Source organism: Cebus imitator, unplaced genomic scaffold (genome assembly GCF_001604975.1).
Source record: "Cebus imitator isolate Cc_AM_T3 unplaced genomic scaffold, Cebus_imitator-1.0 Scaffold560, whole genome shotgun sequence".
Taxonomy (NCBI): domain Eukaryota; kingdom Metazoa; phylum Chordata; class Mammalia; order Primates; family Cebidae; genus Cebus; species Cebus imitator.
The window spans coordinates 491,743-509,318 of record NW_016107875.1 but is presented as its reverse complement, the minus strand read 5'-3'; the positions used below and the strand labels follow the sequence as shown (position 1 = coordinate 509,318).

At 33.0% G+C, this 17,576-nt stretch overlaps 1 protein-coding gene and 1 long non-coding RNA gene across 9 annotated transcripts in view; both read left to right on the top strand.

Annotated features, from left to right (window-relative positions):
- Positions 1-17,576, top strand: part of KTN1 (kinectin 1) — a 109,373-nt gene that overhangs the window by 82,768 nt on the left and 9,029 nt on the right. For 4 of the 8 annotated variants that reach the window (XM_037733977.1, XM_037733978.1, XM_017515794.2 and 1 more), the window contains 11 exons: positions 679-716; positions 2,480-2,570; positions 4,898-4,984; positions 8,364-8,453; positions 12,050-12,130; positions 12,893-12,982; positions 13,111-13,203; positions 13,997-14,068; positions 14,301-14,384; positions 14,541-14,624; positions 17,201-17,284. In XM_037733977.1, the coding sequence (XP_037589905.1) occupies positions 679-716; positions 2,480-2,570; positions 4,898-4,984; positions 8,364-8,453; positions 12,050-12,130; positions 12,893-12,982; positions 13,111-13,203; positions 13,997-14,068; positions 14,301-14,384; positions 14,541-14,624; positions 17,201-17,284 (894 nt within the window). The remainder of the gene's footprint in view (positions 1-678; positions 717-2,479; positions 2,571-4,897; positions 4,985-8,363; positions 8,454-12,049; positions 12,131-12,892; positions 12,983-13,110; positions 13,204-13,996; positions 14,069-14,300; positions 14,385-14,540; positions 14,625-17,200; positions 17,285-17,576) is intronic. The other 4 variants (XM_037733981.1, XM_037733979.1, XM_037733980.1 and 1 more) reach the window with 3 other exon arrangements.
- Positions 4,991-8,303, top strand: LOC108294059. Its single transcript, XR_001820895.1, has 2 exons — positions 4,991-6,824; positions 6,856-8,303. It is a non-coding gene; the product is annotated as an uncharacterized LOC108294059 (long non-coding RNA).

Below are 17,576 nucleotides of genomic sequence, written 5' to 3'. Positions count from 1 at the left end.
AAAAAAAAAAAAAAAAAAAAAAAAGTGATGGTCCACTACTATTTAAAATAGCTTTTCAAGTTATAATTCTGCTTGGCAAAAACAAAAATGTGTTTTTTGTAAAAGATGCTACCCCAAATAGCCTTTAAATTAGTTTATGAATGTATATGGATAGACTTGATAGTATTTTGAGAAACAAATGGAGTCCTTGCAAACAAGAAGTTTGAGAGATTATAGTCATCAAGGAATAAATATCGCATGTGAAGGTCTGTGTACCTTTGCGCGTTGACAACTTTTTGTTAAATGTGAGGAAACTTAACCTGTCCTAGTTTTCCTTTTGATTTCATTTCTGGTATTTTTTTTTTTTTTTAACTTTTGGAAGCTTAACATTTTTATGTAGTCAAATATGAATTGTGTGGTATGAAAATTTAAGGTATGCTTCCATGCACATAGTGAGAAATTGATAAATAAGTGAGTTTTTGTCAAGACAGTGAAGGTTGGATTTAGCATCCAATACATTTTACAGATTTGTACATGTTTTTATTAAAGTCACTTAATTTAAGTCAGGGTGACTGGCATATGAAATATGTACTATTTTTACTTTTGTTGTTTTCTTAATTTATATCTGAGAAAAGCTTCAGTATTTTCTAAGTCTTCTGAAAAGTTTTGTTTTGAAATAACATTTAACTCTTTTAATAGGCATCTTTGTTTCCCCCTCATGAAGAATTATTAAAAGTGTAAGTAATAAGTTTGATTCATAGTTTATAAAGTGGTAACTATTTTTACGCGTTAAACAATTCTCAGGCAATTTAGTGTAACTGCAAATGGCACCTGAGTTTTACAGTTCTGTTTAGGTATCTTGAACTGCAGTTCAGAGTTGAGTGGCACCTTTGGCTAAAATGCCTTTTTAATGGTGTTTGAATTTGAATATTTCATTGAGGGAAATGTTTTTGTTTTTTTAGGCATTCAGAAAACATCAAGTTAAATTAATACTTTGCAGGTTTTTACTAAATCACCTTCTGTTACCTCAGTTATCTTACTGGGTCTTCTTTCTTCTAGATTTGATTATGTAATGGAATGATGCAAATTTTGGCTTAGCTTTATATTTTTAAAGAAATTTTAGGCTAGATGTGGTAGCTCACACATGTAATCTCAGTGCTTTGGGAGACTGAGGCATGAGGATCGCTGGGCCCAGGGGTTTGAGACCAGCCTGGGCAACATAGTGAGACCTTGTCTGTACAAAAAATTTAGAAATTCCGAATGTGGTGGCATGCACCTGTCATAGGTCCCAGCTACTTGGGATGCTGAAGTGGGAGAATGTTTTGAGCCCAGGAAGTTCGCACCATTGCACTCCAGCCTGGCACCAAGAAAAAAGTATTATAATCTTTATGATTATTTTTCTTGAAATTTTTTTTCTTTTGTTTTAACTGAAACATTTTTCTTGTTGGCCTTTTCTCTGTGAGGCTACATTTAAGGTCATTTCAGATAAGTTTGTTTCAACATGTTAAAATGTCAGCCACATTAAGTATATTAGATGATATAAGTTGTCTGTCAGGAATATTGTTAATTTTTTTTTTTAAGTAATCTAAATGTTCTTCCATCTTGGTTTGGTTACATAGTTACTTGTTTACTAGGTTAGATTTATTGACTGTAAAATTGAGTCTTGAGTTTGACTATATAGAGCATAGGTTGGCAAATATTTTCTTTAAAGGGCCTGATAGTATTTTAGGCTTGTGGGACACATAGGTCTGTTTTATGTATGTGTATGTGTATGTGTATACATATACAAACAAAGCGACATTTTAAAAAGTTCTTAGTTTCAGGACCTACAAAAACAGACTGGAGTGGGCCCATAGCCCTAGTTTGCCAACCCCTTATATAGAGTCTTATTCTTAGGGAAGAGCTATTTGTCATTTAACTTTCTACTCTAGCCACTCTCAACTATAACAGAATCCCATTATTAATCTTTTCCATTGCTTTCTGCATTTTGGGGAAACAGTTCCAGAAAAAAACATTAATGCTGAGATTGGTATGAAAATGAGAAGAAAGCACTGAGCTCACTTGAGTATTATACTTTTGTTGTGGGTTAGCCATTTAAAGCTATAACTGATTACCCTCAGGAAAAAATACTTAAGGGACTGCTTCTACATCACTTTTAACTCCTCTGAAAATAGCTACTGTGTACTGACCCAGATAAAAATAGAAATAGCAACAACAGTTCCTATATTCATAAACTGTTTCTTAGGGGATTAGGCTTCTCTTTAGTACAAACCTAGGCATGCTATATTGGGTATAAACTTATATTAAAAATTATTTCTGAAATTCATAGGATGTGCTTTCTAAATGGTAAAACGTAGGTAGACTTTTTAGTTAATGTACTTTTCAAGGTACCATCTACTTCATATTTTTATTTGGTAGTAACAAATGTTAATAGGTAGGGATCTAAGCTGTATTACTGTTTACCTAAAATCTTGCTCCATGTATTCGTGTTCTGGTTTAGAATTTCAGAAAGAGAGAAAGAAATAAGTGGTCTCTGGAATGAGTTAGATTCTTTGAAGGATGCAGTTGAACACCAGAGGAAGAAAAACAATGTAAGTAAATATCAGAATGAAGCTTTGTTTTATTACTTTAACATTGAAATATGGTTCAGGAATTTTTTAAAAATCTACTTTTACTTTAGATTTCTTAATCTTTGTAAGAAGGTACTATTTTCTTTGTGTAGCTTTTTTGAGGGGGGCCGTTATTGGAGAACGGTTTTTTTTTTTTTTTCAATAAGTGAAAAGGCAAATTCTTATTCTTACATCATTTTAAATGTTGAAGCTGTGATTATTACACCTTTAGTTTTTTTAAGAAGCCGAAAGTGCAGTTGACTTTTTGTTGAACTTTTATTTGGAAAAACATGTTTTTCAGCTTGATATTTTAAAATCAAAGATATTTCCTCTTATTAGATTGGGCTGGCCTTTTTGTGAACTAAAAGTAATGCCAGTATTCAAACCCAGTATACTCAGTAATGAGGTCTTTGCAAAGCCTTCTGTAACCTCCTCCTGCCTTTTTTTTTAATTGTTGTTGTTGTTGTTGTTTTTAAGACAGGGTCTCGTTCTGTCATCCAGGCAGTAACATGATCTCTTCTTACCGAAACCTGTGCCTCCTGGGTTCAGGGGATTCTCCTACCTCAGTCTCCCGAGTAGCTGGAATTACAGGTGTGCACCACCACACCCAGCTAATTTTTTGTTTGTTTGTTTGTTTTACCATGTTGGCCAGTCTGGTCTCGAACTACTGACCTCACGTGATCCGCCTGCCTCAGCCTCCATAAAGTGCTGGGATTATAAGTGTGAGCCACTGCGCCTAGCCAGAACCTCCCATTTTTAACTGAGAGGTGGCTCAAATTTTGGTAATTAAGTGTGTTAGAAGCTTTAGAACCTGAATACATTTATGTTAGAAAGGGAAGGGATAATACTTTTAAGAAATACGAATTCTAATAACTTACTGAATAGACAAATAATGAATTTAGTAGAATTTCTTAAATTTTCTCATACTAGAGGGTGACTCTTAGAGTCCAAGCATTCTTGCTAGAGGAGGAATGTTTATACACTATAGTGTGATTGCTAAGACTCGAGCAAGGATAAAATGTTACTGAAATCTAAGGGAGTATTGCCAATAAATGGATGTGTGTTTCCTATGTTTCCAAGTTTGTGTTAAATTGTTAATTTAACAAGTTGACATTTTCTTATACCCCTGAGTTTGTCAAAATTAGGTACATGAATTACTGTTTGTGTGTTGGTATAACAGTATTAACAGCACTGCTTAGCCACAAAACTTGAGGTGAACTTGCTGATATACTGCTAACATGTTAACTGTGTTTTATTATTGGGATTCTGAGATAAGGAGGGCATGGTAATGCAGCAGCAGCAGCAGCAGCAGCAGCGCTGGAGGCACTGAACCCATGTGAAAAGACCCAGGACACAATTGCAGTGTCAGTCTTTTCTTCTAGTTCTGCCACTTCATTTTCTGTGTATACTTGGCTCAGTTTCCTAACTTATTGAGCTATGGTATCTATAGAATGGAAATAAATACCTCATGGGGTTGTTGTAAGGGTGAGAATTTGTGAAGTGCCAGGTACGGTAGTTGGCATATGTTAAGTAATAAATGGTGATTATTGGTTTTTAATTTTTTGTTGTTGGTTTTTATCTGTTTAGATTTCCATTCTGAAGAAAGACTGAAATATAACAGATTATATTTGCGAAGGAAATGCTGTTAAAATCCAGATCTCTCAATTTTTAATAACCTCTTTCTCCTCTAAGAGAATCTATTTTATAGCTTTCCAGCCTTCTTTGCTTTGATCAACTAGCTCATATAGTTAACGTAAGGTTGTTTTGTGGCATGCACATTTGGCCATGCCAAGAAAGAGATAGAACACAGCAAGTTACCATGGGATTCCTAGGTAGATTTGAAACATGTTAGTTGTATTAAAACGTACAGAAAAAAATGTTACACTGCAGTGGAAAGTCCTATGAGTGTTACTGGGCCTTGTTTAAAAATCACATGAAAAGCTTTTTTAATACTTATATATTTGCTCTGTCTTTTAATCTTCTAATGTTTAGTGTACCTGAAATCATATATGTATTCTTTGTTTGTGTCTACTTTTGAATGCTTTCTTCTTTGTCACAGATGCATAGTAATCATTTTAAAAGCTGGCATATTTGGTGTATAGACTAAAACATGGAAAGTGGGCGTCTTTATTTTCTCATTCAAACTTCTAAACATTGCTTTTTATTTTTTTGCTAATATGCATATTTTCCCATTGAAATAATTTTGCAGTAACCAGCATTTAAATGCAGTGCAAAATACTGATGAAGTAAAAAGCAAAAAATCTTTCAATAATGGATAAACTGAAATCATTCTTTCTAAAAATGATTAGGACCTTCGGGAGAAAAACTGGGAAGCAATGGAAGCATTGGCATCAACTGAAAAAATGCTGCAGGACAAAGTGAACAAGACTTCCAAGGTTGTAATGCTAACTCCTAGAAACAATCCACTGAACAGAGAAAATCTGCAGCTTGTCTTAAAATCAGACTAAAGCATTTACTTTTACTGCAATTTAAATATAAAATCTCCTTATCCACATTTATCATCTCTTGTCATCACTGCTTTTTTCATCTCCTTGAAGCTTTAATTTTGGGCATGCTGATTTGTTGTGATTACCTGATTGTTTGGGCTTTGTTGAGCACAACTTTAAGCTGAAGAGTCTCAGAAGACCTGTGTTAACCTCTTGTCAGACAATGTGCGCCTTTTGGGTTGGTTAAGAGAACTTTTATGAAAACTTTGAACCACAGAAATCTGGTTGAATTAACGAACACATTTGAATATGTTGGATGTGCCATAAACTAGGTGTTCTGGAGGGCACACCAAGATGTCTCAAATAAGGTAGAAAAATGATAAAAGTTTTAAATACAGGAAAGCAATCAACTTTGGGCGTGTTGCTGGGAATGGTTCCTTAGAGGTGGTGAACTGAAACTTCATGTATTACTGGATAACAATGACACCTATGGCATGTTTAGATGAAATATTACTATCAAGGGATAATTCTCTTGACCAGAGCATGTAAAGTACCCCTGAAACATATAGCCCCCTATGGCTTCAGAACAATGGAGGACATTCTCCTTGAGCTCAAGTTGTACCATTGGGTGTGAAGATTTCCAATGAATTGTAATAGAGAACTTGTTTTTAAAGATTGAGAAAACTGAATCTGCCAGTCCTGACAAGGATTTAGAAAATTGCTGCCAAGAATAAATATGAAACAGGGATATTGAATTTTGCAGATAGGTAAATGAAGGAACCTGAATGATTCATTTTAGCACTGTGAAAATATTTTGTGTGCCATAGTAATCTATTGAATCTTCAATGTAAGTCTTAATGACACTTGAAGGAATTTTTAAGCATAATACAGTAATTTTTTATTTTAAGCAAGTATATGTTTGTAGTTACATTTCCTATGGCTTAATGGATTTGTATTTAACTATATCCCTATTCACCTGGCCATAATTTTCACTAAAGGTTAAATTTGAGACAGCTGACAGGTATACTGGCACCAGGGAGCAGGAACATTTAGGTCAGATAGGACATTACTATTTCATTGGGAGTGGTTGCAATTGTACTGTCATTTCTGTCAGCAGTAAGGGTTTTAGTGTGCTTTCTGGTTGTTTCTATTTGGTTTTGACTGTTAAAAGATGCCTTTTGGTTTTATTTTTTTAGTGAGACTGAGTGAGTATCTGGGTGCTAATCATGCCGTTCCTACAAGTTACATGCCATTTGCCATAGGCATTTTTGCATTTTGTGATTCTAAAAGAAAGCTAGAATTTTTATGCACAATGCTTTCTTGCATAGCTTAAGATCTACAGAGAGTACAATTGAAAGTCTTCTGTATTTCAGTGGAATTTAGACAGTTCTTAGATAGCATAGTTGTAAAGCAATGTTGATTGACCCAGTGCCGTGAACTATGCTGTGATGAGAAGAAACTATGTGAAACACTTATAGTATTTTAACTAGAATTAAGTTATGGTCAACCTACCTAAAATGTAAATAGGATGATATTTGCCGTCTTTACAGGATTATTTTTAAAGGCTAACTACTCTTGAGGAGCTACTGTACTTTTATACTACTGAAAGATACTTTTATACATTACACTTAAAGATGATATGCAAATTATAGTTCAATTTTTAATATTAGATCTTTCCCAGATGTTAAAGTAGAATGGAAATTGCTATCTATAACCAAACCACTATGTCAGATGAAAACTTCTTAGCTAAAATTGTTAATACCAAATAACAGTAACTTCTCAAATAATAGTAACTTCTCAAGTTACTGTTACATAACCAGGCTCCTGGTTATGTTAGACACTTAGTTCTTCGAGTTAGTCTTTTTTTTTTTTTTTTTTTTTCCCCTGGAAATTTTTAAAAATTTTTTTTTTTTTTTTTTTTTTTTTTTTTTTTTTTTTTAAATTTTTTTTTTTTTTTTTTTTTTCCCCCTGGAAAGTTTTCAAAAAGCTATTCCTCAGTGTATTTTTCTAACTGGTTTTCTTTAAAGATTATTACTTTAGTCAAATGATAAAAATTACTTCTTAATGTCCTTGAAATAGCATTAATTATTTTCCTTGAATGAATATACCGTATTTTATGCAGTTAGGTGTATTCCCGAAAATTAGTGGACTTTATTGAATTATTGAAAATACCTCATTAAAACATCTATTGTAAAAGTACTGCTGCTGATCTTTAATTAACAGCTTTTTATGTGTATGGAAAATGGCAAAATCTGTAGCTGTTCATTGTGTAAATTTTCATCTGATTAGATTTTCCAAAATTGAAGTGTGGAGACCTTGAATCAGTGATAGATTTCAAAATTCACATCTAAATGGTGGGGGAAAGATATGGTTGAGATGTTTCTAGCTTGCTTGCTTTCTTGTCACCTGTTGAACTTTCTAACTTGTTTTTAGATGATTTTTTGGGCTTGATTTAGATGTGCATTTTTATAGGGTTTTTGTTTTAAAAAAAAATCTTGTGGAGGTCGTTTGGATATAGGTTTTTATTTTTATTTTTTTTATTTTTTATTTTTTGGGAGGGGGGTATGTGATAAGTCATTACCCTAATTTTGACAAACCATGGTTTTGAGTTTATAATTGATATCCATTAGACCTGGAATTAATATCAGCAAATTTATATTTACACATTTGTAATATCTGTAAATTTATAGTAGTCTGTATGCAAGTGTCGGAACTAGTTTTTGTGATTCTTGGCATTAGTGAAGTAATATGACATCATTTGCTCCTTGTTCATTCTTTTTCCCATTTATATCATCTATCACATTTTGATGGTCCTCCTTGTTTAGCATAAATAGCTGCACTTCACCTTGAAGTTGGAAATAAGAAAGTTGCCATTTTAATGTCATGACATTATATAGTCCATCAGTGATGCATTTTTTTATAGAGATATACCAGCCAATAAGCCTCAGTTATGTTCTTCCAATTTGTGTTTTCTGATATAGGCAGTTTATCAAGTTTTAGCTATAAGAAATGTTTTTTGTGTGTCTGTTTTTAAATTGTTCCTGGACAGGCAAATCACTTGATTTCTAAATGCCAAGGAAAATGTCCATATTGTCAGATACTGCTAAGGCATTATTTGATATTTAGGATGCTTTAGAGATTTTGCAGATTTTTTCTTATGGAAGCATTTTAATATCTTAAAGTGGGAAATTTTAACATTTGCCAATATTAAATTTTTTTTTAACTTTTTCTTCCTGTAGAATTTAAAATACCTTAGTTTTCTTTTCTTTTTTTTTTAAAAAAAATTCTGTGATCTTGTAAGTTTGATTTGGTTCATCTTCTGCTTTAGGAAAGACAACAACAGGTGGAAGCTGTTGAGTTGGAGGCTAAAGACGTTCTCAAAAAATTATTTCCAGAGGTCTCTGTCCCTTCTAATTTGGTAAGACTAATTTATCATTTTCTTAACCTGATGACATTATTCAAGAAATGTATGAATAAGCAACATCATTTGCACTCTGCACTTGGTTTCAGTAGAGTGCTGATTCCTTGATCTTTCCCATTGGTAAGCTGATGCTTTTCAGTAAAGACTAACAACTTGGTTCAAAACTCATTTCTATTTACCTGATACTTTTGTTTCTATAAAATTTATGTATGAGACATTATTTAGAGGGTTGAAAACATCGTATTTGAGAAAGAAATGTTTCTTAATGCTAATAAAACCAATATTGTAACATTCTTAATGGCTTTATTTAAAACTTAATTTTAAGTGATTGCTTCTTAGTTTTAGCAACACTTTATTTCTTAATGTACTTGATACTATTAACCAGGTTATTTACATTTTAAAACCCAAGATTTTTGGTCATCTGTTACCTTCTTCAAGGAAAAGCCTTACAGATAATATAGAAAAACTTGGTTTACTTGAGGTCATACGTGTTCTAAGTGAGAACAGTTACCTTTGTTCAGAGAATTAACAGTAATTATTGGAGGGCAGAGAAAGCCAGTGAATGTGCATGTGCATTTCCTAAAATAAAGTGGAGGGTTTTGTTTGTTTTTTTAATTTAATGGAAAATTGTTCAACAGTAGAGAGACAAGCATAATGAGGCCCGATGTACTCAACGTCTGTCCGTAGCACTTAGCAGTACATGGCATGCATATAAGCAATCTTGTCTTACCCCCTACCCTGTACTCCATAGATTATTTTGAAGGAACTCAAACATTAGAGCATTTCATCTGTAAATATTTCAGTACACATTTCTAAAACATAAGTGTTTTTTTTTTAAAGTATCATATTACACTTAAAAATATATTCTTTATTTTGTATAGTATGCATTTCTCCATATATCACATAAATTGTCTATTTTAATTAATGATTGTAGTTGCTTAATCAGGATCCAAATAAGGTCAATATGTAACTGGTTTGAGACATCTCTTAGATCTTTAATATACACATTCCCCCACTCTTTCTCAACAACACCCTACCTCTTTAAAAAACAAAAAACAAAAAACTTGGTGGTTTTCTTTTCTTTGAGATGGAATCTTGCTCTGTTGCCAGGCTGGAGTGCAATGGCGCCATCTGGGCTTACTGTAACCTCCGTCTCCCGGGTTCAAGTGATTCTCCTGCTTCTGCCTTCTGAGTAGCTGGGATTACAGGCGCCCGCCACCACGTCCAACTAATTTTTGTATTTTTAGTAGAGATGGGATTTCACCTTGTTGGCCAGGCTGATCTCAAACTCCTGACCTCATGATCCACCTGCCTCGGCCTCCCAAAGTACTGGGATTACAGGCGTGAGCCACCGCTCTCAGGCAACTTGGTGGTTTTCTATGAAGTTTCCAACAGTTTGGATTTAGTTGACTGAATCGTTGTGGTGTTAGATTGTTCCTCTTTTATGTATCCTTTATGTATCAAATCTGTAATCAGGAATGTGATTTTTGGTTAGATTAAGGCTCGTATTTGGGGGTAGATTAGAGTAGTGGTAAGACCACTTCATAGGCAGTGGTGTGCACTCTCATCAGGAGATTTGTAATGTCTACTTGTCTTCCTTTGGCCCGTTGGAACTTACTTAAGTTGGTTACCAAGTCCTTTTGACACAATGCTGCTAAACTTTGATAGCTTCTATGCTTTGTGGTATGATAAGGTGCTCCTGATTTATCGTATACATTTCCTGCCCCAAACATAGAATCAACTATTTCTCCAAGGAACTCTGTGGGTGCTAGGGGTGGGGTAAGTAAACTTAATGGCTTGTTCTATTTGTAGTCTGAAGTTAAGTATAGCCTACATTTATTTCAAGTAAGGAGAGAAAACTCCTTTGTTTCCATTGTAACTATGGCAGATATATTCAGATTTGATCAGTTTAGTAGCTCTCTACCACTTTTGAATTGAACTGATGGAACATCTAGTACTGAATAAACGTATAGATGTGCTGTCAGTTCTAGTGCTGTTGTTAAATTGAACCTAAGAGAAAGGGTTGCTACTAATATATTTAATATTTTTTCTTTGTGGCATAACCTGTTTTTGTTTCTACTTTATATTTTATTTACGGAAATAATATTGGAGGGTGTACTTTTTTGGCAGTGCTTTATGAGCCAAGAGAATTAATGATTGATAATTACTGTTCTTCAAAGATTGTATAAGATCACCAGCAGTAAACATTTTCTTTTTTAACAGCAATACTACCCACTCTCAGTAACCAAATCTTTTTGACACTGTAAATTTTTATAAGTTATCATTAGATATGGATATTGTTTGACTTTTGTTCATATACTTGTTAAAAGTTGAATATTTCTACATATAGTCTATAAGAAATGTATTAAACTTTCTATGTACTAATATTAGAGTCTGGCATTTTAGGTTTGTAAAGATATGAAGGACAAACTATTTACCTTATAAAATAATAAAGCAATACGCTTCATTAATATTAAGATAAATCAACATAATCAGTAGATGTAAAAATATATAAATATTTTTACTGTTTCCTTTTGCTGTGTTGCTAAGAAGTCAACATAGGACAGATCTAAAGTATATGACCTAGAGGGAGATTTACAGAATTTAAGCAACGAAACTAGTTTTTTATCTGATTTTAGTTTATGTTGGGTACCAGTAGTTGAAACTAATTTGATATTAAAGGCATTGTACTTTGGAGTGATCTGATCTCAGCATCTACTTTTGTTTTTTGTTATTTGATAGTTTATAGAAAATCCTGATTCAGCTGCAAATGTAACAGTTTATATTATAGCAGTTAATAAAAATTTCATGGGCGTTTGTTTTTCTTAATCCAAAGACTTAAATGGAAGTATAAGAGGAAATTTGATTTAATGTATCGAACACATAGATACTCTTTATCAAAGTATAAAATTCAGATAAGCCTTAATAATTCAGAGTAATTTATTCTGAAATTTAGAGTAAATGCCAAAAACATTACATATGCATGTTTATGTCATCTAACCTGTCAGCATGAATTGAGTTTTTGTTGTATTTAAACAAGTAAATATTTGTGTATGTGTATCATTTCTCATTAGGACTTTTTAAATAATTTAAATGAAATATTTTTAGAGTCCTTAGAGCATTTTCATAGAATTTGAAATCCTCCAAATGGAACATCTTCAGTTGAACTTTTACTTTATGAACTCACAATACTTTATTTTCGAGAACTGTTTTACCTGGAAACAGCTTAGAAAACTTATTTATTCTGGTTTTTCTGTGTTTTAAAGATTATTTGGCATGGTGTTAGTGAATGGTAGAGGCCAGATTTGAACCTAGGTTTTTCTACCTGGAACTGCAGAATTCAATTGAAAATATATAAGATTTTATTCTGATGGTTGTACATAGGTTTGTTTTTAGTGCTGATTTTCAAAACTGGGTCATGTCCAACTTAAACGCAGTAGTTACATTCCTCTTTGAAATTTGTAGCGGTGTCCTGTTTGTCTATGTAGATTTCTTTTATAATTATACAGTTTGGTTATTTAAAATGTTTGATTTATTTTATTTAGATTTTTGCTTTTTTGGAAATTAATGATGTTGACTTTTTATGCCCACAGAGTTACAGTGAATGGTTGCGTGGATTTGAAAAGAAGGCAAAAGAATGTATGGCTGGAACTTCAGGGTCAGAGGAGGTTAAGGTTAGTTCAAGAAATGAACAGTTTGTAAATTTAAACATAGAAAAACAAGCAAATCAAAGTTTGTCTTCATGAGCTTGGAAAAGATAAAAGATACATTAATAGAGTAAGGCTCTTTTGAGAAAGTGTAAGAGGTGATTTCATTTTGTTTAAATTTTAGTTGAATATAGTAAGTCAGCTTTGCATTTGATTTGTTTACAAAGCTAGTGTTTGCCATTCCTTTAACTTTGTATTTTGTTTCTAAAATTGAATATTTAATTATTCTTTACTGTCTTTTTAGCCTAGGTTTATAAAGTAAAAATCAGTTGAGATAGAACAATCTCACAGGTTTGCTGAAGCATCCCCAGATACATCATTAGAGATATTCAGAAACTAGATTGGTTTTTATCCTTGGCTACTGAAATTGGGGGGATTTATTATTATTGTTTTCTTGTTTCTTAAGTGGCATGAATAAAATCCTCTTTTCCATGTGTGTAGCATAGGCATTGTGACCTTTCTTAACTTCATATGTGGGTCTGCTTTGATTTTTACCACCTGACTAAAGACTTCAGTACCAAGACTATGTATTATATATAACGTTGTTTAATAAAATGACCAAAGGGTCATTGAATGAACTTCATTGCCTCTTAGAAAGTTGAAATGTAGTGTTTCATTATAAAACAGTTTGAAACCGTTTATCATAATATAGTATTAAGTTCTGAAACAACCTTGCAGCATAAAACTTTCTGGTAAAATTATAGTTTTTCTTTACTTCATTCTTTGCAGGTTCTAGAGCACAAGTTGAGAGAAGCTGATGAAATGCACACATTGTTACAGCTAGAGTGTGAAAAATACAAATCCGTCCTTGCAGAAACAGTAGGAAATGATTTTTAATCTACGTTTTGATTTTACTTTAAATTATTACCTTTTTCCTTCGTGGCCTAAATAGTTTATCTTGGCATTAGAATATGAATTTTTCAAAACAACTATACTTTTGTCTGTAGGAAGGAATTTTACAGAAGCTACAGAGAAGTGTTGAGCAAGAAGAAAATAAATGGAAAGTTAAGGTTGATGAATCACACAAGACTATTAAACAGGTATTTACAAAAGAAAAGCTTAGAGAGCGAGTGCAAGGTTCCATGGTGTAATGGTGAGCATTCTGGACTCTGAATCCAGAAAAGCTTAGAGCGGTGGTTGTCAAAGTGTAGGGCTTCCAGCAGTATCAGCATCAACTGCGAATGTATGAGAGTTGCACATTTTTGGGCCCCAATACAGCTACTAAATCCAAAATATGTGTGTGGGGTAGCAGCAGTCTGTGTTTTTATGAGCCCTCCAGAATATTCTAATGCCCACCCAAGTTTGAAAATCACTGGTTTTAAAGTATGAATATAGAATGTAGAGTGCTAGCTACAGAACTATTTGTAATAAGATAAAGAATACCTGGGTTCAAAATCAGTTTTAAAGTGTTGATATTTAACCCATAATATAGAATTTAAGAAAAAATTTGTGGGACCTGAATGTTATTGTGTGACGTCAGTTTTTCTCCCATTTACTTCAGTATGATAAAGAGTACCATGTTACTCACTTATTTTTTGGGAGCAACATGCAGAATTTACAGTTGCTGATGGTACTCTACTTTAATTCACTTGCAGAATAAATACAGCTGAATATCAGTTAATACTAATAAAAAATTAATCACTTTTAGCTGGGCCTAATATACAAGTGGAGTAGGTTTTGACCACAATTTAATCAAGTTCAATGTGACTCATTTTTAAGGTCTTTTAAAATTCAGTATGACTCTGAGATGCATTTCAAAACTTTGGAAGTGTCTTTTAATTGATTCAGAATTCTACATGGTTTACTTGGTCATACAATTGTTTCACATTTCAGATGCAGTCATCATTTACATCTTCAGAACAAGAGCTAGAGCGATTAAGAAGAGAAAATAAGGATATTGAAAATGTATGTTATTTGATTGTTTGACTTGCAACCTATGGATTTTTTTTTTAGTATTAATGGTTGTCTGAAGATCTAGAGTTTAAGATTACTTCATAGTTATGCTCTTAATATCTTGGGTAGTGTTTGAATTGATAAAGTTTTATATTCGTAACTGTCATAACTTTGCGTTGTGGGGAAGTACTGTGAAAAGACATTGAAGTGTGTTAATGTTAACTTTCCTTTGTTGCATTGCTAGCTGAGAAGAGAACGAGAACATTTGGAGATGGAACTAGAGAAGGCAGAGATGGAACGATCTACCTATGTTACAGAAGTCAGAGAGGTACTTAGAATCTTTTCAAACTTGCTTCTCAATTCAGATTAAGTTTATAACAGAGTGATATTTCAGTATAAGTTGTTTGTGGCAGAGCTTCCAAGTAGCATACAAAACATGGGATATCATAAGGAGATCAATCTTAAACTCTAAACTTCATTGCAGCTGAAAGATCTGTTGACTGAATTGCAGAAAAAACTTGATGATTCATATTCTGAAGCAGTAAGACAGAATGAAGAGCTAAATTTGGTAAGAAGCTTGTCCTCCACTGGGCATCAAGTAGGCACTGAAAACACTTGTATTGACATGTGGAGAAAACATCCAAGCTTTTTTTTTCCTTTGCTAACATCTTTAGCTTGGCATTTTTATAAGTTTAAGATAATCTTCATATTCCAGTGATTCCTAAGATATCTTTCTTTTCTTGACTCCTAAAATGATCCGTCTTTTCTTAGCTCCTAACAATGGCATGTTTGGCTTCCAACTCTTTTCCATGTTTTATAAATCCTATTTTCTCAAATAGCAGTCTTTTCTGTGAATAAAGAAATGAAACAAAGATTGGCTGAGTTACAAAGATTTTCTTCTCAGACTATCAGTTAATGGGGCCTTTTATATTCTAACCTGGGAGAAGATTATATTGAAAGTTGAAAATAATGTATCCTTCATTCAAGGGCAGTAATCTAATCCAGTTTCTAATTTTAACCTAGTCTTTCTATATATTACAAATATAAAAAAACTTATAAAATTCTTTATTATCAACATATTATATAGAGCATAGTAATACTCAAAGCATAGACTTTGAGATAAAGTTAGCTAAATGTCTCAAAACATATAGTACCCTGTATTCCTATTCTAAAGTTTTCAAAAAACTTAACACTGATTGTGACAGACTTAGCTATTAGACAAATATGTCTGTCTTGCTCTGTTTCAAACAACAATTGTTATGTTTTCCTTGTGAGTTAAAAATTGTTTCAGCACAGGGATTAGATTTTTTTTTTTAAGTACCTTAATAAACCCTCATAAGATTACAGTAAGTTTTCTCCTTACCCAAAGTTTACCCTGCCCAGTTTGGAGTTGTCTTATTAGCATTACTCCATGTACCAAGAAAACTAACGCATTCATTTGTGGTTGGTATCCTATGTTATGGCAGAGATTTATGGGAGTCAATTTTTAGAATAGAGTTGTGTATTCTGTATCTGGAATTCTTGGAACCAGCAATTTTTGGGGGAATTTTGGAATATTTGTATTATATGCTTGTTCTATATCTCTTATCTGAAAATCTGAAATCTGAAATGCTCCAATGAACATTTCCTTTGAGTGTCATGTGAGTGCCTAAAAAAGTTTAGGATTCTGGAGCATTTCAGAGTTGGGCTTTATACACATAGAGACACACACACACACACACACACCCCCACACCTCTATTTTTGAGCATTTCAGAGTTGGACTTTATACACATAGACACACACGCGCACACGCGCGCGCACACACCCCCCTACACCTCTATTTTTTAAATCTTTTTTTTGTTTACCAGTGTTTTACTTTAGTTGAATTCATTCCCACTGCATCATGAGACTAGTTTTATGCTATACATTACACAGATTAGGACTGTGATATGTCATGGCTATAAGTCCTCACCCTCTAATAAGTTTTTAAAAAATCATTTCTGACTAGTTTTTGGAGATTTTATTTAACTTTGGTGCTTAGTGGCTGACTCAGCAGTTGCATGGTTACATCTCCACTCAGCTTAATGCTTTCTTTTTATTTTTTGTTCCTCTACTTCTGTCAGGAGAGACCATTTTGAATGGTTGTTTTTTTTTTTTTCCCCCTTGTCTTGAGTTTGGGATCTTTATTTTAGTTTTTGTTTGCTCAGGATAACTGTTGCTACTTTTTATAATAAAATAGTTTTGTTTGTAAGTACTTTGTGTATTATTGGGCCAAAAGATTCATTTCTCTGACAGAGAATATTAAAACTCAAGTGTTGTATAAAGCAAAATATTTTTGGGTACTTAAATAGAGTTCCCCAGATAAAATTTCCCAGTGGAGTTGCCCTCCACCCCATTGCCACCCCTTATTAATTCTCTTTTGGGCCCTCAGAACTGTTTCAAAAGTTATGCTCATGGGTGGGAAGCAAAAATAATTACCTTATGAGAATAAGAAGAGAATTTTTTGGGAGCAATGTAGTTCATTTTCCTTGGTGATATTTAATTGGAAAATCAGAGAAGCGGCATTATATATTCACACTGGCATTGCAGAATTTTGTAACTGTTTTGACAATTTCAGTATTCGTAGGTATATTATAAGACTTTCTTGGTGGTATAATTTAGGCCACTGTGATCTTCTACTACCCCTTAGTGAAGCCTTAAAAGATGGTCCGTATTTTGGAAGTTTTTAGTTGACTGGATTTGTAGTATTTTGTTCAGTGTCTTTAAAAATATTATATAATTGACTCTGTAATTGAACTGTATAGGTTAAGAAAGGCTTTAAAAACTAATGGGTAAAGTATCTATTTGCCTTTTAATTTGGAAGAATTTCGTTGACTATAAATAGCTGTACCTTTCAAAGGCATTTTATTGGAATTTGATGGTTTTGTTTTTTTCATTTGCAGATTTCTACTCTAAACTCTAGTTCATTTCTGTGGCTTTTCTTATGTTTAGCTTTACAGATGGGAAACTCTACTGCTTAGCCTTTCTATACATCTGGTGCAGCATATTGGCTAATCCACTGTGCATAATAACTGTTAGCAATCCCATTCATTCTTCAGTCCTAGAGGTATCAGCATAATCAAAGAATGATGCAAATTAATTGTGATGTTCCTTTATTTTTACAGTTGAAGGCACAGTTAAATGAAACACTCAAAAAACTTAGAACTGAACAAAATGAAAGACAGAAGGTAGCTGGTGATTTACATAAGGTAGGGACTGTTTGTCCTAGAGATGTGGTATCATGAGCCTATGTTGTGTCTTGAATCTTAAGCAAACTTAAGCTGCTAAGTCTGGATTTGTTGTTTTGCATCATATTAACCCTTTATAAATGTAAGCTACTTGTTGTCAGTTACTATTTTGGAACGAAACTTTTTGGCTTGTTTTTCCAGGATTCTTAGTTCACCTCATTATTTCATCACATTTCTGTAATTAATTGTTATATAAAGTACAGAGTAAAATTTAATTGGAGTTACTCATTAAAATTTGGCTGCATCCCTATAT